Source organism: Bos mutus, chromosome 12 (genome assembly GCF_027580195.1).
Source record: "Bos mutus isolate GX-2022 chromosome 12, NWIPB_WYAK_1.1, whole genome shotgun sequence".
Lineage (NCBI taxonomy): Eukaryota > Metazoa > Chordata > Mammalia > Artiodactyla > Bovidae > Bos > Bos mutus.
The window spans coordinates 68,280,405-68,305,714 of NC_091628.1; the positions used below are offsets into that span (position 1 = coordinate 68,280,405).

The 25,310-nt window shown below is 38.3% G+C and overlaps 1 protein-coding gene and 1 non-coding gene across 2 annotated transcripts in view; both read left to right on the plus strand.

Moving 5' to 3' along the window:
- GPC6 (glypican 6) overlaps nucleotides 1–25,310 on the plus strand; it is a 1,236,352-nt gene that overhangs the window by 598,621 nt on the left and 612,421 nt on the right. The window contains exon 3 of the mRNA XM_005909238.3: nucleotides 14,350–14,741. Coding sequence (XP_005909300.1) covers nucleotides 14,350–14,741 — 392 coding nt within the window. The remainder of the gene's footprint in view (nucleotides 1–14,349; nucleotides 14,742–25,310) is intronic.
- TRNAE-UUC (transfer RNA glutamic acid (anticodon UUC)) lies at nucleotides 9,084–9,155 on the plus strand. The gene has a single exon. It is a non-coding gene; the product is annotated as a tRNA-Glu (tRNA).

The window sequence follows — 25,310 nt, forward strand, 5'->3', positions numbered from 1 at the left end:
ACTTAAAACATACCAATGGATCAAAATAAGCATGTGCTTTAGGGATTATTTTAATTTTGACATTATGAAAAATAGGATACATACATTCAGCACTGTAAAATTTCATAAAAGATATGGCACTTAGTAATTGATATTTTATGAAATGTTTAATAATAATTGGTTTTATTCATTGCATTCCAAATGATGGATGTTATAAAAATAAAATAGCCATCATATAACATAGGATTAATGCATTTTTTTTTTCCTTTGAGAAGAATCTGGTAAATGACTGGCAAAGTAAATGTAATGAGTCTTAGGTAAATTTAGATCAAAGTTAGTTCATTTGTATTTATATCTTAAACATGAATACTGTAAGTCTTATTATATACCTATACCAGGATATCCACTGTTTATGCTTCCATCAAAAGAATACAGAATGTTTATTTGAGTTAAACATCTATGTGGCCCAGTGGTGTTGATGTTCATTTCCCTTTGATAATTTTAAGGAATGAAATTATTCCTAAGGTATGACCTGGGGAATTTGTGCCATCTCTTAGTCTTATCCAACAAGCTCAAGAATGTGGATGAGCAACAGAGGTGGTTGGAAGTTGCCTTGACTTTCTTCAGGATTTTGTTGTCAAATGTTTATAGAAACATTCCTAGAGTTACACAATTTGTCATCCTGCACTAATGCTCATCCAGTGCCCACTGGCTCAGACAGTAAAGCGTCCTGCTTACAATGTGGGAGACCTGGGTTCGATCCCTGGGTCAGGAAGATCCTCTGGAGAAGGAAATAGCAACCCACTGCAGTACTCTTGCCTGGAAAATCCCATGGATGGAGGAGCATGGTAGGCTACAGTCCACGGGGTCACAAAGAGTCGGACAAGACTGAGCGACTTCACTACACTACTCAGTTCAGTTTAGTCGCTCAGTCGTGTCCGACTCTTTGCGAACCCATGAATTGCAGCACTCCAGGCCTCCCTGTCCATCACCAACTCCCGGAGTTCACTCAAACTCACATCCATTGAGTCGGTGATGCCATCCAGCTGTCTCATCCTCTGTCGCCCCTTCTCCTCCTGCCCCCAATCCCTCCCAGCATCAGAGTCTTTTCCAGTGAGTCAACTCTTTGCATGAGGTGGCCAAAGTACTGGAGTTTCAGCTTTAGCATCATTCCTTCTAAAGAAATCCCAGGGCTGATCTCCTTTAGAATGGACTGGTTGGATCTCCTTGCAGTCCAAGGGACTCTCAAGAGTCTTCTCCAACACCACAGTTCAAAAGCATCAATTCTTTGGTGCTCAGCTTTCTTCACAGTCCAACTCTCACACCATACACGACTACCGGAAAAACCATAGTCTTGACTAGACGGAGCTTTGCTGGCAAAGTAATGTCTCTGCTTTTGAATATGCTATCTAGGTTGATCATAACTTTTCTTCCAAGGAGTAAGCGTCTTTTAATTACACTACTAATGCCCAGCAAAAACCTCTGCGGAGAAAACAATGACTTTCAATTCATAATAACTGAATTCTGAAACTGATGTTATTTTTTCTTTAGTTTAGTTTGAGCTGATATCTGTAATAATGAACAATGGAATTTTGTTGAATGCTGATTATATCAATTAGATAAATTATTTCTCAGTCTAGAAATAAATAAAAATTATCTGTATTATTTCAGAGCATTTATTCAAAAACCAAAAATGTAGACTTTTTCTTCTTAATGGATAGCTGCCTAACCTTACTCAGAGCATTATTGTACTTTTTGTTTATTTTTTATGTGTTATTTTTACCAATCAGCATGAATCCACTAGATTTAAAGTCAAAAGACTCAAAACTCTCTACTTTGTTGATCTACTCTGTAATTTTGAGTTAAATTTCTTGCTTATTTTTGGCCCTCCCTATGCATTTAGGTATTTCCCCTCTGTCATCAAGCAGTATTTTTTGTGTTTAAGAGCATTTTTCATGCTAAAATAATATCTATTGCTTTCTTCCAAATATAAAGGCAATTTATGGTCATAGTGCAAATTTTAGAAAATTAACAATGTACAGAGAAGAAAATACAAATAAACTATAACATTCTATCCATAATAAGCTGTTTTTGCATTTGCATTTTTATTTTTTTCTCAACGTGTGTATTTATATCTTTAAAAATTGGAGTTGTACTTGGTACATACTTTCATATCATTTTCTGTCTTATCAGTTTCTGCTCCATGGCTTATACTGAATGCAGATTTCCTGTGAGGCAGGTAAAGCTTATCTTTCAAGACCCTTCACTTGAATAGACCCTTTTCAAGGTCCTATGCCTAATTTTATATTTGTAATTATGTTAAAAATTATGTTCAAAATTTATAGGTTTCACTTGTCATAGAATCTGTGGAGCCTATAGACTTGTTATCTGTGTTATGTGCTTAAATGATGCCCTGATTAGACTATTGTAATCATTCCTGTTCTTCTGGCATGAATTAATTCAGACATTATTAGACTTTAGTCCTCCCTCATCCATACAATGCCCCTCTTTCCCTCACCACTGGGAAAGTCATTTGTCCTGGAAGCAGTGAAGACAGAGGGTGACCAGGGGAGTGTTTGTGTTAAGTGGCAGAACAGGAAGAAGAGATGGAGGACAAAGGAAAAGACTAGTTCCCCCTTATCCCCTTCCCCACTAGGAACATTGGCAGTGCCCTTCTCATACTCTTGACACTTTGACTGATGCTAGGCTGCCTTCCCAAGACCAGAATGCTAATTTTCTGTTGTGAAAAGAGAGAGAGGGGAAAGTAAGTGAAAGGGAGGAGAAAGCAGGGTATTTCATGATATATCATATGGCTTGCCCCTCCATCATTTCCCCTCCTTTCTCTGCTCATTTCACCACCAATCATGCATTGACCTAAAGTGAAAGTATTACAGAACACAAAAGAACTGAAGTGATTTTCAGTCTTGGCTGTACTTCGGGACCACTTGCTTAGCTTGAAAATATGCCAATACCTGGATCTCACTCCCAGGAATCCTGATTTAGTCTAGATTTCAGCCTGGTGTCAAGATTTTTTAACTGAGTTTATTGGGCAGTGAAGAGTGAGAAGCCTTGTATTCTGTGGGAAAGGGAGGATGAAGACAATTTCACTTGACTCCTCTTCCTTCAGTTCAGTTCAGTCGCTCAGTCGTGTCCGACTCCTTGCAAACCCATGAATCGCAGCTCGCCAGGCTTCCCTGTCCATCACCAACTCCCGGAGTTTACCCAAACTCATGTGCATCGAGTCGGTGATGCCATCCAGGCATCTCATCCTCTGTCGTCCCCTTCTCCTCCTGCGCCCAATCCCTCCCAGCATCAAGGTCTTTTCCAATGAGTCAAATCTTTGCACGAGGTGGCCAAAGTATTGGAGTTTCAGCTTTAACATCAGTCCTTCCAATGAACACCTAGGACTGATCACCTTTAGGATGGACTGGTTGGATCTCCTTGCAGTTTACCGTTTCTAAAAACCTACACAATCTCTCAGCATCATAACCCTAGGTCCTTATTATTGACTTTTCTTCTGCAAACTGGCTTTGTCCCCACTTCCCAGAATTCACTCTCGGTGATTTGGTACTGGAGAGACTTTTTTCCACTCTCTGGCACAACAAGTATTTGGGCGAAGAAGTAAGGAGAACTGGACAGAGAACTGGATTTCTGAACAGAGCATTATACAGAAGCTTCATTGCTTTTTTCAGTTGAGGAAGACAAAAAGTTGGAAATGATTTCAAGATCTGTAGTTTAGGTTCCTAATGCATTAAATGGATGCTCTGGTTAATGGCATCTGTGGAAAAAAAAAAAAATGAATGCAGGATCATGGAGAAAACCTAAAGAACACTGTAGGCCGACTCTAAGGAGGTGTGTGATGATGAAGGTGAATTCAGAAAGTATCCCAGCTTTCAATTTCACATGCATTGCTTAGGGTGAGATACATACACAGTCTGCAGGCTCAAAACAGTTGTTTGCTTTTGGGAGCAACCGTCAGCAGATTATAAACTTAAATGCATGACTCCCAGAATTAATGGTTTATCTGTACCACCTTATGATCATAAGTGGCCTAATCAGTCTTTCATATTTTAAAAGAAATCTTTGGGAAAAATAACTTACCAAGAAATAAATCATTTATCAAGCTAATGTGTAAAGCATCCCTAAGTCTAGATAAAGTTTAACCTTGTGAAATGTGAATTCAAATCAACGATTTCTATAATCTGCTTTGTTGGTTCAAATCTCTCTCCATCAGCCAGTTACAGATTGCTGCTTCCAGGTAACTTTTCTATTTGAAGCTGAATACACATTTGATTCTGAAAAATCTCCTGGCATTGGGCTTCTTCCACTGACTTTACCTTAATAGTAGAGAAGTACAGGATTTTTGGATGTTGATTTTTCTTTTTTAAACAAACACATTTGATTATAAACTGTGGACATTTTATTTAAAATTTCTTCATGAAAAAGTCTAGTCAATTGGATTAGATACCTTGGAAGAATATAGAATGGTGATGTCCAATTTAGCTGAATAATGTGTTTAAAGATACATTTACTGTATCTTTGGTTTTTTGGTCTGTTTGTTTTTGATTTATTGATTAGGAGTATTTCCTCATAATTCTTGTTTCTACTTATTTATATATAATCTACAAGAGTTTCCAACACATGATGGGAGGAATATAATGACAATAGCCTTTGGATTGACATAGTGAAGAACTTTTGAGTTATACATTATAATATTTTTAGCAACTGATGCTATTTATTATTTTTTAAAATAATTTTTGTAGATGTATTATGAGCATTGCATTGTGTTGTAGAGCCTTGTAAGATGTTATAAGATAGTTTAAATTTCTCTTTTCATTAATTATCATGAACAGAGAGTTTTAAAATATATATTTTTACCTTAACCTCGTGGTTATTTTTCCTTTCCTTTTTCATTTTATACTGTCTACTTTAAATTCCAGGTTTATGGTAAGATATTCTCCTTATGAAAATCTCCAAGGACTCATTAAACCACTCTTAGAAAAATTTAGTGGCGTCTACTTTAAAATAACTAAAATCACCGAAATCCTCTAAATCATTTAAGTGATTTAAGAATTTACTTTTGGATTGTACTTACCTTGCAGGGGAATATAAAGAGATGAATGGGCTGCAGAGTTGTCAGAGTGAATTTCTTAAGATAAAATAATGGAGGGAAGGAACTTTTATTATACTACTTAGAGATAACAGACTAATAATTAAATTGTCTTCCTACTTGCAAGAATTCAAAGGCATAATATGTTTTGTTTGATTAATTTATCTTCAAACATTTCACTTAGGATTTTGACCCTTTATGCCAGGGATTGGCAAAATTTTTTCTGTAAAGGGCTGAATATTAAATATTTGGGCCATTTGAACTACATGAGATCTCTGTTGCATATTTCTTAGTCATTGTTGGTTTATATTTTGTTTGTTTGATGTGGCTCAGTGATGAAGAATCTGCCTGTTAATGAAGGAGATGCAAGAGACATGAGTTCATTCCCTGGGTCAGGAAGATCCCCTGGAAGAGGAAATGGCAGTCTACACCAGTATTCTTTCCTAGAAACTCTCATGAACAGAGGAGCCTGGTGGGCTACTGTCCATAGGGTTTTAGCGACTTAGAGTTGGACACAACTTAGCAACTGAGCACAGCACACATACAGCGTAAACAGCAAAGCTTCCCTGGTATCCAGTTGTTTCTTACAACTCACGTTTGTCAGCACTGGTTTGGAGCTCTGGGTTATATGCCAGTTCAGTGGTCTAGGGAAACTTGCTTAACATTTCTGGGCCTCAATTTCCTTATCTGCAAAATAGTATGAAAAGCTCATAACACGGTGTTCGACATGGTGTAAAATGCCTTCTGTGTTAAACATCAGGCAACTTCCTAGGTCCTATCTCTAGTTCTGTTGAAATTACCATCATTCATTGTTTCTAATTAAATTGTCATTTTCATTTATGTATTTCAACTTTCCTCCAAAAATGTATCAGGTACAAATGGAAATAATTAAAATATTCTGTTGCCATGTTGACTGCATTTTAAGTCAGATGTATTGGGAGTGGGGGTGCTTACTTGGGTATAATAATCCCTCAAACAGGAAATTTATAAATTACTACTATTAGCTCCCTTTGAAATTTTATGTGGTGGTGGTTGAAATTATATAGGCATTTATTAATTCCTGGCATGAATTGATTGAGTAAATCATAATGCTTATTATAATATAATAAACATTATCTGAAAACATACACATGTACACACAGAGCAAGAGAAAGTATGAATTAAGAGATAAAGACATAGCAAATCCCAAACTAATTTTTGCTGACAAGCAGCTTTATCTCACAATAACTCCAGATTCTGATTTCTCCCTTACTGAATAAGTTGTTATTTTAAAATAATTGTATTTAATTTAAACCCCATAATTTTAAAAAGTGCCTACTGAGGGTTTGTTTCTTACACAAAAATTCAACTGATGTTTAAAAAAAACTACAAAGATAATATAATCAGATAGCTATTCAAATTAGTTGTCCTCCTTCCCTTACATAGTTCTTTCATGTGAATAATGAAGAAATAAAACATGGTATCTTATTGCTTATTGAAAACAACAACAAAGTTCCAAACTGAGTTTATTCGATCACCGGATGGAAGAAGGCTTCGCTGTACTATGGGAGACAGAGTGGTTTCAGTGTTAACTCATGATAGGCTTTGCTTCAGTGAAGTAGGGGAGTGAATGTGAAAGGCAGCTTGGTGAGACCATGGGCTGTGCGGGCAGAGTTCAGTAGAACCAGGAGCAGGAGAGACAGCAGTGAAACCAGGCAAAGCATAGACCTGGACAGACAGAGCCTCCAGAGAGGAAATGAAAGTCTGGCAGCGCTGTCTTGATAATCACCAAGCTTTATTTTGCTTGTAGATACACATGAACTTGGAGCATGGGAGGATATGACTGTTTGAAAAGTAGAAATATTAGTCACTCAGTCATGTCCAACTCTTTGCAACCCCGTGGACTGTAGCCTGCTAGGCTCCTCTGTCCATAGAATTCTTCAGGCAAGAAGACAGGAGTGTGTGGCCATTCCCTTCTCCAGGGGATCTTCCCCACCCAAGGATCAAACCTAGATCTCCTGCATCACAGGCAGATTCTTTACTGTCTAAGCCAGCAAGAAAGCCCTTGCATGTTTAGATAGGTATAAATACACGAGTTTGACCATCTGGTGATGTCCATGTGTAGAGTCTTCTGTTGTGTTGTTGGAAGAGGGTGTTTGCTATGACTAGTACATTCTCTTGGCAAAACTCTATTAGCCTTTGCCCTGCATCATTCTGTACTCCAAGGCCAAATTTGCCTGTTACTCTAGGTATTTCTTGACTTCCTACTTTTGCATTCCAGTCCCTTATAATGAAAAGGATCTCTTTTTTGGGTGTTCGTTCTGTAATGAAAAGGACCTCTTTTTGGGGTCTTGTAGGTCTTCGTGGAGCCGTTCAACTTCAGCTTCTTCAGCATTAATGGTTGGGGCATAGACTTGGATTACTGTGATATTGAATGGTTTGCCTTGGAAACGAACAGAGATCATTCTGTCGTTTTTGAGATTGCATCCAAGTACTGCATTTCGGACTCTTTTGTTGACTATGATGGCTACTCCATTTCTTCTAAGGGGTTCTTGCCCACAGTAGTAGACATAATGGTCATCTGAGTTAAATTCACCCATTCCAGGCCATTTAATTCACTACTCCTAAAATGTCGATGTGCACTCTTACCATCTCCTATTTGGCCACTTCCAATTTGCCTTGATTCATGGACCTAATAATCCAGGTTCTTATGCAATATTGCTCTTTACAGCATCGGGCTTTACTTCTGTCACCAGTCACATCCACAACTGGGTGTTGTTTTTGCATTGGCGCCGTCTATTCAGTCTTTCTGGAGTTATTTCTCCACTGATCTCCAGTAGCATATTGGGCACCTCCTGGCCTGTTGAGTTCATCTTTCAGTGTCCTATCTTTTTTGCCTTTTCATACTGTTCATGGGGTTCTCAAGGCAAGAATACTGAAGTGGTTTGCCATTCCCTGCTCCAGTGGACCACATTTTGTCTGAACTCTGGAGTTGGACTATACAGAAAGCTGAGAGCTGAAGAATTGATGCTTTTGAACTGTGGTGTTGAAAAAGACTCTTGAGCGTCCCTTGGACAGTAAGGAGATCCAACTTTTCCATCCTAAAGGAAATCAGTCCTAAATATTCATTGCAAGGACTGATGCTGAAGCTGAAACTCCAATACTTTGGCCACTTGATACAAAGAACTGACTCATTTGAAAAGACGCTGCTGCTGGAAAAGTTTGAAGGTGGAAGAAGAAGGGGACGATAGAGGATGAGGTAGTTGCATGGCATCACCGACTCAATGGACATGAGTTTGAGTAAACTCTGAGAGTTGGTGATGGACAGGGAGGCCGGGTGTGCTGCAGTCCATGGGGTCACATAGAGTCAGACACGACTGAGCAACTAAACTGAACTGAACATGTGTTTGGAGGATGACAAGAGAGCACATCAGTTTTGTCTGCTCTAAGATGCAGTTGTAGGATTTCTTTCCCTCTAAGGCGGGGCCGCAATGTTATCACTTCCTAAAAGGAGCCCCATCCAGATGGAGTCAGGATGTATTTCACTGGGTGCTCATGTTCACCGTCTATTTATTCACTCCCTAGTCACCACTTTTTAAGGCCTGTCCTATGGCAGGCCTCATACATGGAGATGGTAGTTTTGGTCACTAACAAGCTTACCTGTGAATATGATGTGCATTTCAGCTTCTTTCATTCAAAGCACACACAGCTCCTGGAACTTTTCTTGTAAATAAATTGCCAGACTGATGAGGTATAGAAAAGTGCTGGTCTTTTCTTGGAAGGTTTCGATGGCCTGTCTCTAGGCTTCTGGGATTTGGATTTTTTAGCAGAAGAGTAGAGCTCACTGGAGAGACTGAGCATGTGCTGGGGACCGTTATGTCTGCAGACAATTTTGTCATCACTGCTGGAGGGAGGATGGGCCAATAGCATCTAATAGGCAGAAGCCAGGCGTGCTACCTGTTGTCTTATAGTGCGCAGGGCAGACACTCAAGGAAGATGGTCCAGCTCAGGGAATTCCCTGATGATTCAGTGGTTAGGACACTGCATTTTCATTGTGGGGGCCCAGGTTCAATCCCTGGTCAGGGAACTAAGATCCCACAAGCCACACAGTGCAGCAAAAATAAATACATAAATTTGATTAAATAAATTTTTGAATTTTTTTAATTGAAAAAAAGATTGTCCAGCTCAAAATGTCAGTAATTTTGAGGCAGAGACCTCTGATGTAGAGGATTAGCACTGAGTCATGCATTCCACATAGCTACAGTCTGCCGAGGGTGACATTTCATGCAACAAGGACTCCCTGAGCAGCATCCACCTTCTTATAGTCTCACCCTGCAGGGAGTGGGGAGAGATAGGTTATTTAGGGACCATGCGTTTAGCCCTCAAAGTCTGTGGGAGACAAGAGTAAATGGCACTGGGATTCCTCCTCCTTTAATGCTCCTCTTAACTCAGCATTTCCCTGGTGCTCACATCAGTTGATGATGTAAGCAAGGAGACTTTGAAAGGAGAAGATACGCTGGAAAGCTGACAGGTGTGTGCAGAGTGAAGGACTCTTCTATTCACTTCACCTTGAAAAGGGCCTGGATAGAGGGCAGGACCATAGCTTTCCTGTGTCTGAATCATAGCCCTTGTCTGAGATCAGCTTTCTGAATCATTTACCCTCCATGCCAGCAACTTGGAGTTTATCTTAGCCAAAGCTTGGGTTGTGAGCTGATTGAACCTATAGAGCATGCTTTTGTGAAGGGGAGGGCAGAAAGAAGAGATTAGGAGAGAAATAAACTCAACACAAATATGTGGATTTAGGGAAGCAAAGTCAATAGACCTGCTCCCCCTGGTGGGATAGATGCTGTGATCATGCGTAGATACAGTCTCCACCGACTCGTGACAAGAGCTTTCACTCACTGGGTTCTATGATGACATGAATTTATACCACCAACCTGAAGCATTAATTTTAAATGAGCTGGCAGTGAGGAGTGTTTTGGAGAGCATGAGAAGAGAATAGGAAAACACTACAGTTTCTAGGTTAATGCTGAACAGTGCTTGATCCGGTCGCCATGCCTAGTCCTGCTACGGTAATGTCAACTAGTCAGCACTTCCAGCGTAAACGGGCCTAGCGTTTGTTTTTTGAGGCAGACTGCAAATTCCTTGAGAACCTTCAATCGCCTCTTTCTCCTCTTGCTTGTACTTCTCCTTAGTCCTGTGTGCACCTGACGTTTTGATCCATTCATTTGGAGGCAATAAATGGAAGCCTTTCACAGATATCCTTAGGGAGCCTTTTGACTCCTGGGAGTTGATTTTTGCCCCTTTAGAGGCCTCTCCAAACCGTCGGCGGTGTGCATAGACTCTCTTTTTTGCTTTTGAAACAGTGGTGGTTTTTATCCACAAGATTGCTCTCCCAGTTGGGGCAGTCTGCCCCGCAGCAAACAGATGTTCACATCCACATCTCCCCTCTAGATGAATAAAATCCTCCCAGAGGCTACAGCTGGCTGGAAAAAGTTCTTTTGTGCTTCTGTGAAGCGTAACTGAGCCCTAAGCAATCACCTTTGATGTATATTTTGTGATTGGGGAAGAAAAATAAATAAATAAAAGCATTTTTATTTGCCATATTCTTTCTTGCAGATAAGAATTTTTTGTTGACTGAAGCCTGTATCCAATGAGAGCTTTGCCCTTAACCTAATAAGCAAAGGATTAAATTGAGTCGTGTCTCTTTCTTTATGTGGTTCTTCAGTTCTCTATGGTTTTTGGGCATAATACTTTCTCAGCAAAATGGGTCTGGTAACTGTCTTCCTTCCTAATCCCCATCTTGTTGGTTTGCTGAGAGAGTTTTCATTCAAGCATAAAATACTTTGTTCAGAGTCACCCTTCAAAAGGTGGAAGTTTCAGTCTATGGGCATGCTAAAAACGAAATGAGTATACTTAGCTTTTGGAGGACATTAGTTTTGCCTCAGTACCTCGGATCCCCATCTTTCATAAGGTCTAAGATCAATGTACTTTAAGGTAGCAACATTTGTCATAATTGCCTGATGTATTAGCATCCTTTAGTACCAAATATTAACTTTGACTGTGAGATCACTAAACCATATAATGATTTTGAACAAGGAATAATAACTTGACTTTTGAGGACTGGTAAAACTAAGAGCAAACTTGAGTCAATGACACACCCTTAGACACAAATTTAATCCTGGCATCTGAAAAAATGTTTCTTGAACCATATTTATGGAAATATGATAACTGAGTTTCTATATTCATAAAATTATGACTACTAATTTAGGCATAAAGAAATAAACCACAAAACACAGTGAGTGGGTAATCTGATTTTACCCATTTTGCTGCAAAGTGGTCAGAGACTAATATTTTCCCCATGTCAGGAGAGGAAACACTAGGAATGTTACTTTCAATAAAAGAAATACAGGCAGAAACCAACACAACACTGAAAAGCAATTATCCTCCAATTTTTAAAAAATTAATTTTAAATAAAAAAAAATTTAATCCCTACAGTAAAGCATTTATACCTCAAGTCTTTGGAGAGCAACAAGAACCAGAAGAAAACAACTCCCTCTTTTGTTTAGCTCTTGCAAATCCAGACCACATTATTGATTACTGACAATTCATTGCTGAAGGCAGTACTCTGTATTCAATAAATTAAGCTTTAATTTCTGAGTCCAACAAAATAATTGACCTCAAAAAGAAGATAAATGAATAGACCATCCTGAGCTCGTGATGAGAATCCACTTTCCAATCTCATTATATTAGTATTTTTCAATTCAGTGATTTTTCCATTCTTTCATAGTTTCTTTCACAATCTGTAACACCTTTTACCTGCTCCTATATGAATAAGGCCAAGCTATTTTCATCTTTGGTTTCAAGACTGAGAGGTTTTATTATGGTAATACTTTGGTATTAATATTAATAATTTATTATAGTTTCCATTTTTAAGACAATCTAAGTGACTAGTAAATTTCTGAAAAACTTTTAAACTGTTTCTGATTTCATAAAATCATAAATAACATAGGCAAATAGCATATATAAATAGGGCTTTCCTAGTGGCTCAGATGGTAAAGAATCCGCCTGCAGTAAAAGAGACCCGAGGTCGATCCCTGGGTTGGGAAGATCCCCTGGAGAAAAGCATAGCAACGCACTCCAGTTTTATTCCCTGGAGAATCCTATGGAAGGAGGAGCCTGGCAGTCTACAGTCTGTAGGGTAGCACAGTCACACATGACTGAAGCAACTTAGCAGATATGCATGCATAGCACATATAAATATTTTGACCAATGAATCCTTTGACAGTTTTGAAAATTTTTTCCCCATCTGATTTTCCTTAATGAATCCTTGAAGGTTAGAGAGGTTTAATACTATGTAGCCTGATTTTAGCATTTGATAAAAATTAAAATAAGAACTATTTGGTGCCTTAAGGGTGACAAGCCATGAATTTCAGATAATCCCTCTATTTTTGCTTAGATTGTAGCAATAGAATTTCTGTATTTAAGAAGAAAAAGTGTATTCTTTCATAATAAGAGGATAAACATTGAACAGTGTCCTTTTTAAATTTAAGCATATCAGTTATATTTGAAAACAAATACAAAATAATCACCATTATAGACACAATTTTATCAAGACAATAGTTCAATGTAGCTAAGTCAAGTGCTTCTTCTGATAAAGAAGAAATTAGGTGTAGCTCCCATGGACGCCATGAAGAGAGTCATTGATTTTTCCTTCTGCATCTCAGGAAAAAGTCTCCCCAAACCTCTGGATAAAAAAAAAAAAGAGATTTTTGTTGTATTCATTCCTATTGGAGTTCCTTGAGGTATAGAGGACATGATTATTCCCTGCATTGGCTGAGGGGGCCATAGCTTCTGGGAATAAGAGAGAACAATGGGCGGTAAAGTGGAATTTCTTTGCTGTTGGGAATTGGGTTCACAGACTCAGAAGCATAATCTTTCCTTAGCCTTTTTCCCACCCCCAATTACATTCTCCAAATGGGATAACGCTTGAGCTTGCTCTGGTGCAAATGGATAAACTTTGTACACACATGAACTCTGTATTTCCTCTGTATTCTTTTTTTTGGGGGGGTGGGGGGGCGTGGAGTATAATTGCTTTACAATGTTGTGTTATTTTCTGCTGTACTACAGTGTGAATCAGCCACATGCACACATATATCCCCTCCCTCTAGAGCCTCCCTCCAGCTTCCCCCCCCCACAAGTTATCACAGAGCACGGAGCTGAGTTCCCTGTGCTGTACAGCAGCTTCCCATTAGCTGTCTATTTTACACATGGTAGTGTATATATGTCAGTCCTATGCTACCAGTTCATCTCCCCTTCCTGTTCCTGCCCCTTTCCATGTCCCCATTCTCTATGCCTGTGTCTCTATTCCTGCCCTGCATATAAGTTTATCAGTACCATTTTTTTCTAGATTCCATATATATGAGGGAGACCAATATGAGGGCCAATGAGTCTAACAGGGACATTGTTTTTTCCATCCCATTTCTTACATACTGTAACTATTCCCAGAAATATTCAAGTGCTGTTTCAGGATGAAAGTGGTCATGTCTTGGTAGATTCTTTTTCATTTAGAACCTCTTAACCAGAAAGCCCAAATACCTGTATGTTGTTCAAGTTCTATATAGTGATAGTTTATCATAATAATACATGGTACTCCATAACTTTCTGATTCATTATGGCAGCCTAAATTCTGTTTATTATAGCTTTGGTATTAAGTGAATTTAATTATACTATGAGCCTCTAAACACTGATAATTGATTGCTATATATAACAACTCCAAAGGGTCCAAATATTTCATTACTTTGAATATCCCATTTATGAACTTTTCCATATAAAAGCAAATTAATTGAATGAGTGGCTAGAACAGATTTTTAAATAGACTGGAGCAAATGTTTTTATCAGTTATGCATTTATTATATTAATGAAAATACTTAGCCACATGTTCTGATTCAAGTTAATAGAGTTTTCTAAAATTTACAACAAATGGAAAAATAATTGAACTTCTTTAGAAGAGTATTATTAAATGGTAAATTCCTAATGTAATGGATGTTCTTTCCAACAGAAATCATATGCTCTTCTGTTTTCTTTGAGAGAAGATCTTAGATACAAGTCAAATCTCACTTAAAATATTTTCATCAGTTGATTGGTACCTTAATCACAGGAGACATTTTTCTTTTTTCCGTGAAAACAACCATTAGAAGCAGTTGTTTTTGAGGTAAGTGGATGTTTTGGACTTCCTAGATATTTCTAATTTATGACTGCTTTCTTGTTTTAATTTGCAGAGTTTTTCCGAGAGCTCCTGGAGAATGCAGAAAAGTCACTAAATGATATGTTTGTCCGGACCTATGGAATGCTGTACATGCAGAATTCGGAAGTGTTCCAGGACCTCTTTACAGAGCTTAAGAGATACTACACGGGGGGCAATGTGAATCTGGAGGAAATGCTCAATGACTTCTGGGCTCGGCTCCTGGAACGGATGTTTCAGCTGATCAACCCCCAGTATCATTTCAGCGAGGACTACCTGGAGTGCGTGAGCAAATACACAGACCAGCTGAAGCCGTTTGGAGATGTTCCCCGGAAGCTGAAAATTCAGATCACCCGCGCCTTCATTGCTGCGCGGACATTTGTCCAAGGGCTGACCGTGGGCAGAGAAGTTGCAAATCGGGTGTCCAAGGTAATTGAAATTCTACTGTCTTTCTAATTGGCCTTTCCCGTTTTCTCTGTTTTTTAAAACCAGTGTTTTTTTTTTTTTTTCTTTAAAATTCATGTAGAAGTTCTCACGTACAGTGGTCTTGCTAAATCAGCTAAATGTCAAAGCTTAATTCTTTGTGTGAGAGGAGCCAGGATTTCAAGCCATTCCATGTGGTTTGAAACATAATGTCAATATTTATCAGCAATTCAGCAGGGAAGCTTTTATCAGGGAATGCATGAAAACAGGTGTCTTGTAACCATGACCACTTGGCATTTCTGATCAGTTCTAAGGATGATAAATACTCATGCAGCAGTCTCTCCAGAGGTTATAATCCTCTGTGAAGTCACAAGGTGAGTCTTCATGGTGACTGCAAGTGGAGACAAGTTGCTGCTCAAAACACCAGCACCTGGCATTTCTTCTTCTTTATCACCCTTGTCAATGTGGCAAATTCCTTAATAGTAAAAGAAGAGCCTTTAGCTGACACCTGTACAACTGGATTAGGGAGGACTAATGAATACAAAGTGTAGACTCTGGTGGAGAATTCTTTCTGTTATCCATTATCTTTGTAATTCAATGCTGTGTATTGCATTGGGCTTATGAGAAAGATAAACCACTAATACATGTATGTGTCTTTCCTTGAGGATGTCTCTAAACCTTTAATGGATGGGGTCTTTTTCCACTGCTGTTTTTAAACATTGACTGTTTCCTGTGTAAAGGATATATGCCTTTGTTTAAATTCTTCCTTGACATTCAACTGCTCTTATGAGATAGGCTTGCCCATTTATGAGGGCTGTCCAACAAATAAACTGGAAGATGATTACTTTAAGAGGTAAAGTTAAAACAATAGATAACAGGAGTCTGGTATTATGTCACCCAAAGAAGGTCATGTTTGTACAAAGATTATTGCTAAATATTACTTTCTTACTGCAGAGTTGTGCCAAATAGCCATATATTTTTTATAACTATTGGTACTATCCTGCCATGTTTCGTTTTTGTCCACTTTGATCTCCTCAGTATTTACATCTTGGTAGAAAGATGTATATACCCTTAAGAAATGTTTCTCTATGGCTCTGTTTGTAAAATTCATAGCAGTCCATTTTTTAAATGAGCAATTCTTAAAAAGGTTACTTGAGCCTATGGAAAGATTCTTTGGAAGAATGCTCTGAGGAAGATAATCACAAGGGATTTAATAATACAAAGGGCCTATAACTTTGATGTTAAAAACAATTTTTTTTCATTGAAAAATCAACAACATTCTAAATACCAAAGGAAATAGAAGCCCAAAGGTGGATTAATAAGGAATTGGCCAGGGGGAGTCATAAGAGGAAAATGATCACTTGGGTAAGTCTGTGACATACAGATTGATATAAGAAATAAATATATATTCCATATATTCTTGAGAGATAGATTTTGTTGTTAAAAAATGTTAGTCACGGTGGCTTCAAATTGAAGCCCTTGCTTTTATTGAAGAATGAAATTGCCAGCTTTTGAGGCACATGAGGTAAGAAATTAAAAGCGTGGATTGATACCTGTGACAGTCCGGATTGTTTATATAGAGTCTGCCTGAGTGTGAATAATGATTAGATACATATATTTAACTCTGGGGAAGTCTCAGTGAGGTAAGAGAATATTTTCTATCAGTCCATCTAAAAAGCCACAAGCGAGTTTGCAGATGACTCTCTTTCCTGTTTCTCAGAGGACGGCGTTAAGGGCAGCCGGGAAATGGCGCCTCCCCCTTGTCTTTCCCTGCCTGTCCCAGCCTTGAGATCTTTGTCTACCAAAAACTGACGCGTCAACCTTCCTGGTAAAGTCTGATATCATGGACCAACCATCAGTGGAGTATGACCTTCAGTTTTGTTTTGTTTTGTTTTCTAGGCATGAGGTGAGATGTACTCTGCAACACTGAGATCTTTCTTCCCTTGGTTTTTTCATGACCAACATTCATTTGCAGAATAGCTGCTGTGGGCTTGCAATGTTGTTAGTGGTCATGTGACCATGAATGTTTACTATTTTATGAAGATATTGGCTTGTTTGGCCTGAGTATCATTAGCCCTAATCTATTCAAATCATAAATCCCATACTGACATCTGATTACTGCCTTCTAGTAAGTGAATAGATGGATGGATGGATGGATGGATGGAAACAGAGAGAGATGGATGGGAATATATAGCCTTGGTTTAGAAGCTGAGAATTTTTTTTTCTCAAATAATTTATGACTTAGCAATTTAAGTATTTTACCAGTGAACTTTCTTACCTAATGATGACCAGATGGTCTGTAGCTGACTAAATCAGATGCAGATTTACTAGTACCATTTGGGTGCCGATGACTTACAGCACCCAAACTGTTCTTTGTGATAAGAATAAAATATTACAAGACTGACTATATTAAGAAGAGAAGTAAGAATTGTGTTTGAGGGTTAGCCCCTCATATATCTGAAGTTTCCTTGTGGTCTGTTACTTGACTGATTTGGAGTTTGTGAAATGATTGTAGAAGAGTTAAGGAATTCAAGGCAAAATTCCAAAATAGAGATTCACAAACTGTAACAACTTACCTCCTGCACCTTGGCTTAGGAGATTTTTTATCCTGCAGTTTCCCTCCTCTCTTACAGTGGCTTCTTAAATCTAGGAAGGCATCATTAATAGCTTCTAATTAATTGTTTTGACTGGGAAATTTATCTCTTTGGCAAAACACAGCAGTTTGACACAAATGTTTTGACACAACATTTGGGGAATTTCCTTACCAGAAAAGTAGGGAACTAATTTGATGACGTCAGCATAACTATTTTTAGAACTTACTCTTGCCATCTCACATCTCACAAGTCTTTTTCTAGGCTTTGGATGGAACACGTTAATTTTAAATAACTGTTTAAAAATACATGTGCTACTGAATGGGGCTTCCCTGGTGGCTCAGTGGGAAAGAATCCACCGGCAATGCAGGAGACACAGTTTTGATCCCTGGGTTGGGAAGATCCCCTGGAGGAGGGCATGGCAACTCACTCCAGTATTCTTGCCTGGAGAATCCCATGGACAGGGGAGCCTGGTGGGCTATATTCCATGGGATCGCAAAGAGTCAGACACGCAACCGAGCATGCAGGCATGTGCTATCAAATACATGTGTATCTTAAAACTAAAGTTCTAACCTCTCGACACACTGTTTCACCTGTATACAAATCTATGTGTAGGAATCACAGCAACATTATTTATAATAACATATACAGTGAAAATATGGCAAATGTCCCATCTGCATAATTGATGATCTCTTCTGAAATCCTATGGAGCGTTGAAAATAAGTGAACTACAGCCACATATGTGGATGAATCAGTTACAAAAATCTTTTTGAGACAAAAAAAATAAAATCACCAAAAAATATATACCATTTCAGTTCAGTTCAGTTGCTAGTCGTGTCTGACTCTTTGCGACCCCATGACTGCAGCACGCCAAGCTTCCCTGTCCATCACCAACTCCCGGAGCGTACTCAAACTCATGTCCATCAAGTCATATACCATTTATATAAATTTTTAAAAAGTACAAAGCAATACATAATTTAGGAATTAAAATATATATGATATCCCATGTGCTTAGTTGCTCAGTCGTGTCCAGCTCTGTGTGACCATGTGTACTGTGGCCTGCCAGGCTCCTCTGTCCATGGAATTTTTCAGGCGAGAATACTGGAATGGGTTGCCATTTCCTCCTCTAGGGAAGTATGTTGCCATTCCTCCTCTAGGGGATCTTCCCGACCCAGGGATTGAATCCACATCTCCTGTGTCCCTTTCATTGCAGGCAGATTCTTTACCTATTGAGCCACTAGAGAAGTCTCTTCTCTTACAATGGCTTCTTAAATCTAGGACGGCATCATTAATAGCTTCTAATTAATTGTTTTGATCGGAAAATTTATCTCTTTAGCAGGGAAAAAAAGAAAGAAGAAAACTTTCGAATAATAAACACAAACATCATATAATAATAACATCTGGGGATCAGGTTTCAATGTATTATAAAAAAGAGATAATCAGGGGGTTCCATACTTACCGATAACATACTGTTTCTTAATCTCTGTGCTCTGTGTGTCTGCATGCAGGCTTAAGATTTTTTTAATGAAAGAGATTAAAGTGGGAGGAGACATACCATTGTTCATGTGTGATTCTTTCCATCTCTGTAGATATGCTCAAGTGCCTGAGCTGCCTTCCATGGATTCATCAAACTTACTGGTGTTTGTAGATTTGACCATTCACTTTCCATGTTCCACATTGTGCTAAATGATATCAAGTAAGCATGGAGACAAAGCTCTAAAATGAACATAAAAGCAAATTTTGATAATGTAATAGTCTTGAGAGAGAGGATCCTTACTATTTTTTTAGCATGATCCCTTTTTGAAAGCACCACTCTTACTTCCTTATATACACCCATTCGTGAATGGAAATTTGGGTGCCATCAGTCCCTCTGAAGCTAATCAGACATGGGAAGAACAGAAACAGGGCTGCATAGAGATATTAACAATTGTCCGCTTAGACTGAGCTTCTATTTTTCATCACCAAGTGACTGTAGTGTCTTCACTGGTCCATCCTGAAGCCATTTAAACAAAAAGGACATGACTTTCATATCTTTTTGCTTTAATAAATATGACGTCTATGAGGCAAAGCTATAAATTGTGTCAGTAGCAACCACTTTAACTATGAAAGTCATTCGATTGATTCATTCCAGACAAATTAGGTAGATAATGGAATTGGAATCTATAGAACTTGAACTGTGGCCAAATGCTGTCACTTCTCTCTCTCTCTCTATCTCTCTATCTATCTAGATCTATTATGCATCTGTTTTTCTATTTAATTTTTTTTTATTCCTTGTGGGTTGGAACTTTGGAAAGAAAGTCTGGCTTTAGTACGACCAGAATTTTATTATCAACAGACACCTGCCTATGTCTGCTATCCATAATAGCATCTTTGCATGGGGAGCCTCTTAACGGACACATCCAGCTGAATAAACAATCTTGCATTAACAACATGTGCCTAGAAAGCTATAAACAGAAAGTCCATTTTCCAAAACTGTGGTTGGTACATTACAAGGCTGAAAAAAAAAAATGATCATCAAATTCGATGAAATGAAGGCTAGGCAATACATCCATTCATAATATTCTTTGATAATAATTGAAAACTATTCTAAAGAATATGCCATGGATATAGTCTAAAAAGGAAATGATATTCTATCTAGCTTTTGCTTCTGAGATAGAATTTAAGACAAACTAAGACCACCTGTTGTGCCTGTCACCCAAATGACCTGTTTTGCTCCTTCTGTGGTCATCTTTTGATTGGAGTTAATTTTTTTAGTCATCCAGAAATGAAAAGGACCACAAAAAGACCTTAGGTGAATGAAAGTTTTTTTTTTTTAGTTATTTTATGGTCTGTGTATTCTCTTCTATAATTGATGATTGTCTAACATAGAATAATAATATAATCAATAATATACAATATTAGGAAGAATAGGTAAGCCTTTTGAAGCTATCAATAATGTTTCTATGTTTACAACTTTTAAGTCAGCATGAATAATATATGCTTATTGTTTGATGATGATGGTGTGGACATTATATTATATTTAGAAAGTGCTTTGCCATCAATCAATAAATAATTTCATGATTAAAAAAATAGTAACAAAATAACATTAGTACTGCTGGCCAAAACAGCAAAAAATAGCTTATTAATATACTTCATTGATGATGTATGAATTTTACCATGATCCAGGTGCTGTGATAAGCACTGGAAATTGTAAGGGTGTGAGCAAGTCCAGGGATCAAAGGAACAAAAGAGTTTCTCCCCTGAAGAACAGCATGTGTAGTGTTCTACATAGGACTCCAGGGAAGAGACAAGGTCCCATTTTTATGAAAACTGTTTGGTAATTTTGATTAAAACAATAAAAATCTTTCTTATTAATTTTAAATTATCTTGCAAAATGCCACACTTAGGTGTGTGTTTGGAAAATGATTAAGAGAGTGAAAATTGAGGAGAATGAAGCCATTTATTTCCAATGCATTAAGAGCTTTTTGTATATCCTTTCTTTATGGTCTTTTGGTAGCTTGTGTCTGTTTTTAATAACATATGTATTGTTAAGTGAAGTGTTAGTCGCTCAGTCGTGTCCAACTCTTTGCGACCCTATGGACTGTGGCCTGCCAGGCTCCTCCGACCATGGAATTCTTCAGGCAAGAATTCAAGAGTTGGTTTCCATTTCATTCTCCAGGGGATCTTCCTGATCCACGGTTAAAACCTGGGACTCCTGCATTACAAGCAAATTCTTTACTGTCTAAGCTACTAGGGAAGCACCAGATGCTTGTTAGGCTATTTTATTTTAAAATTATGTTATCTTTTGTAATTCCAATAAAATGGGCACTTTTCTCCCCATTGAATCCAGTTTTGAAGTTGTATTCATAGAAGAAAGGAGAAGGTAAGGGGTTCTTTAACTCTGTGCCAATGCAACTTAGCTAGAAAAAGTTTGGCAACCACAGTTCTGACAATATCTAACAGGTATGATCTTTCTCTCTCCTATAGTCCAAGATGGATGGTTGTAATAACTCAACATTCATTTGATCCTATTAAATTCTTGTAAAAGTGGAGCCATTGTGGCAATGTAGCTAAGGCCTCATCAATAAGCATTAGTTCAGTGTGTTGTATACATCAGGTACTGTGGGTAAGTTCTTAAGATACAAAGACTATGCAAATTAAAGTACTTACAAATACTAATTGGGAGAGAGACAGAAACAAATAATGTCAAAATCTAATGATTTTGATATTATAATCTGATAATATTGATAATCTAATAAAGTCAATTCTACAGTAATTGTTTTGGGAATAGAGAGAAAAGACATCTAGCTTAACCTTGGGGTGTGAGGAACTTTCAGGACTGTAGAGAGGCCTGAAGGACACGTGGAAGGATGTGTGGACATTGACACAGGTGATGAGGGCAGCAAGCGTAGTGGAGGCAGGGTGTTTTAGGCAGAGGAAAAACTTAGCAGAAACACAACATGAGGCCACAGATGAGTGCAGGGAGCTGCAAGCACTCCTGGGTATTCCTGAGGCATGAAATAAATAGCGGGGAATAGGCAGAAATAAGACTGGAAACTCAGACGGAACCCTTGAATAAAAACTGCCTCTTTCACTAACATTTTTGTGCTTGTCTGTTTTTCTTGCATAATTAAAAAGTAACCTTTCTTTTTTATTGAAGTATAGTTAATTTGCAATGTTGTGTTAGTTTCAAGTGTACAGAAAAGAGATTCAGTTATTCATATATATACATATCTTCTTTTTTCAGACTCTTTTCCTTTATAGGTTATTACAAGATACTAAGTATAGTTCCCTATAGTATACAGTAGCTCCTTGCTGTTTATTTATTTTATATATAATAGTGTATACGTGTTCATCCCAAACTCCTAATTTATCACCCCATCACTATCAACTTTGGTAACTATAATTTTGTTTTCTATGACTGTGAGTCCATTTATGCTTTGTAAATAAGTTCATTGTTATCATTTTTAGAGTCCATATATAAATGATATCATGATGTTTGTCTATCTTTGCTGAAAAGCATTCCACTACTTTTGAGAGACAAATGTGCTGAGCACCTGCTCTTCACTGGACATTGTTCTGTAAGAAACAGGAAATAACAATGAACAGCATTTACCCTGACAAAAATCACAGTGTATCCAAAAGGATGGAAGTGTAAAAGTTTAAGTGTGGTACAAAGGATCAAGATGAAGATAGGGGTGTGGGAAGAATGCTATGTAAATTAAGAGAAATGTATGCTTCCCTTTGCCTTGAAAAATTGGAAAAGGCACCTTAGAGTGGGTTATAGTCAGACTTAGACTTACAGGATGAATAGGGTCTTACACAGGAGGAAAAGATCTAGGGCTTCCTTGCCAAGGACCCAGCAGGTTAAAGGCATGAATTGTGGCAGGTCCTGATTTTGTTGAGATGTGGCCAGGAGGTCTGGATTGCATTATTTGGATTTTGTATTTCCAGCTAAGGAATTTGAAGGACTTTGCATTGGCAAGAAGTGATAGCTAAGATTTTTCAAAAGACAAGTATGTGGTCAGATTTTTACCTCTTTCCTAGGAAAGAGGTGAAAATCTCTGTTTCATGGATATGATAAACTAGAGTGGGGAAAACTGATGGCGGATGCAGAAATGGAAACTGTTGTAACTGCCCACTCAGGGGGTTAACTGGTCACTCAGGTGACCACTGAGACCTAATTCCAAGCAGGTGGAGCAGAGTGGAGCACGCATCTGGAGAAACAAAGGAGCAAACCAGCAAGGTATAAAAGGCAGTGTCTTCTCAGATTGTTTTTCCAGCATCAAGCACATTTCCGGGCACACTGTTTGTTCTAACTGAGTAACTGTTGTCTGCCTGCTGACTGGTTTGAGAATCACCAACACAGTCAGCTAGTAAAGAATCTGCCTGCAATGCAGAAGACCCCAGTTCCATTCCAGGGTTGGGAACTTCCCCCTGGAGAAGGGATAGGCTACCCACTCCAGTATTCTTCAGCTTCCCCAGTGGCTTAATGATAAAGAATCCGTCTGCACTGTGGGAGACCTGGGTTCGATCCTGGATTGGGAAGATCCCCTGGGAAAGGGCATGGCAACCCATTCCAGTGTTCTTGCCTGGAGAATCCCCCTGGTGCACTACAGTCCATGTGGTTACAAAGAGTTGGACACAACTGAGTGACCAAGCACACAACATAGACATGTTTGTTGGCAAGGGATGATAACATTTAGCTGGAGAGAAAAGCTAACAGGATCAGATGAAACATCAGGGAGTATAAATACTTGAAAAGGATACAAAAAAAGAAGGCAAATGACCAAAAGCATATTGTTTTGAAAGTAAAGAAAGAGAAGTGCTCAAGAAATAGGGTAATCAGCAGCATCAGACGTTGCAGATAGTCAAGTGGGAGGGGCAGAGAAAATAGACCTTTGATTTGGCCATTAGAATGCTATGAACTTTAGCAAGTGCATCTTGCCCAGAATGGTGTTTGTTTTTTTTGTTTTTTTTTTTTATTTTTGCTTAGAAACGTTAATTCTTCTGTTCCTGTACTTTCTAGAACAGACTGAACAAAGCATGGTCTATAGACTGGAGCCCATTCATAAAGAAGTTGTGATCATTCTGCAACAAGTCAAAAGTTGAAGCCATTAAAGAAATCTTGATAGCAATTTCACATTGCTGAGACATCTAAGACCCCACCAGTGGAATCTTCTATAATGTTGAACTTTCATGGTATGTCTCCTTGATGTGAGGTACATCTTGGTTATCCCCTGTAGGATCAGATATCAGGTCATGACATCCTGGGAAAATCAGCCAGCCAAATTCTCTCCAGTTCATTTGAGCCTCAAACAGATAGTTGCAAATGTATCAGTACTATTCTAGAATAACCCTCAGAAGAGGAAGATGGTGAACCTCTATTCACTGATTCTGTTGGTGTCTTTGAGTTTCTTCTTTCTGTTTTCAGCCTCCCTTTGCCCCTCTCTGTGTGTCCTTGCCCTAACCTTCTTCCCTTGGAGAACCTTCTCTATGTTTCTAACCATGATGGGCTCTCATAAACCCATTTTGATTGGCATGTCGGCTGTTTGTGTGTGTTCCACAAGTATGAGAACTCTGGGGCCATGGAATATGTAGGCAACAATTGGACATCTTTGTTACTAATAGGAAATATCCATTGCTAAAATGTACTAATTAAGGGACAACACGAATCTTAAAGGCCCAAGATTAACACTCTAGTGCTGTAACTCAAAGAATGCTGCTTCTGAAATGGCTTCATAAAGAAAAACGGACCTGACAGTTTATTTCAGTGGCAGTGCTGACTCTGTTCCTGGATATTTATCTCTGAATGCCTTTATGCTTTTCCTACCAGAAGGCTCTGTGAAACAAGGTTTGAACAACAGTCCTGCCATAATTACTTTCACATGCAAAAAAGCACATTCTGAGTGCTGACAGGAGACGTTGCCGGCTGTGTGATATCATAGCTGAACTTGAAAGTTTGGAGGATTTTTCTTTTATTGTCCCATCTTCAGAGACTCAATGTTATAAGGACATTCCCTGAGGTAATATCAGTGCACTGTAGAGGTTTATGAGCCAAGATACACATCAAAAATAATTTTAATAAAGCTTGACAGCTATATTGCATTAATCGTGCTGACATAGTGAAGCAGGACTTATGTAGGGAGTATGACATATTGGTATTTTTTAAAAAGGAGGTATTAGGTCATACAGATACTTTCTTGTAAGAAAGATGGGGGGGTATATTATTACATACCATAGATTTTCTCCATTGTTATGTCTGTGATAACATAACACAAATATTGGATCCTACTTTGGTCACGTTAAGTGTTTTTCCACATCTTCCCCTTCCTGGGTTTGCATTTTCTCTCTCCGTCTTGATGAGTGATATTCAGTGCAGATGCAGTGGATCAATCCCAGATGCTTAGAAAATAGTCGTTGTCCCACACAATATTGAAACTCGCATTTTCCTGTATCTAAATAGGATAGCCCTGGGTGAAAATGGACAGTTCCGAGTGTCAGT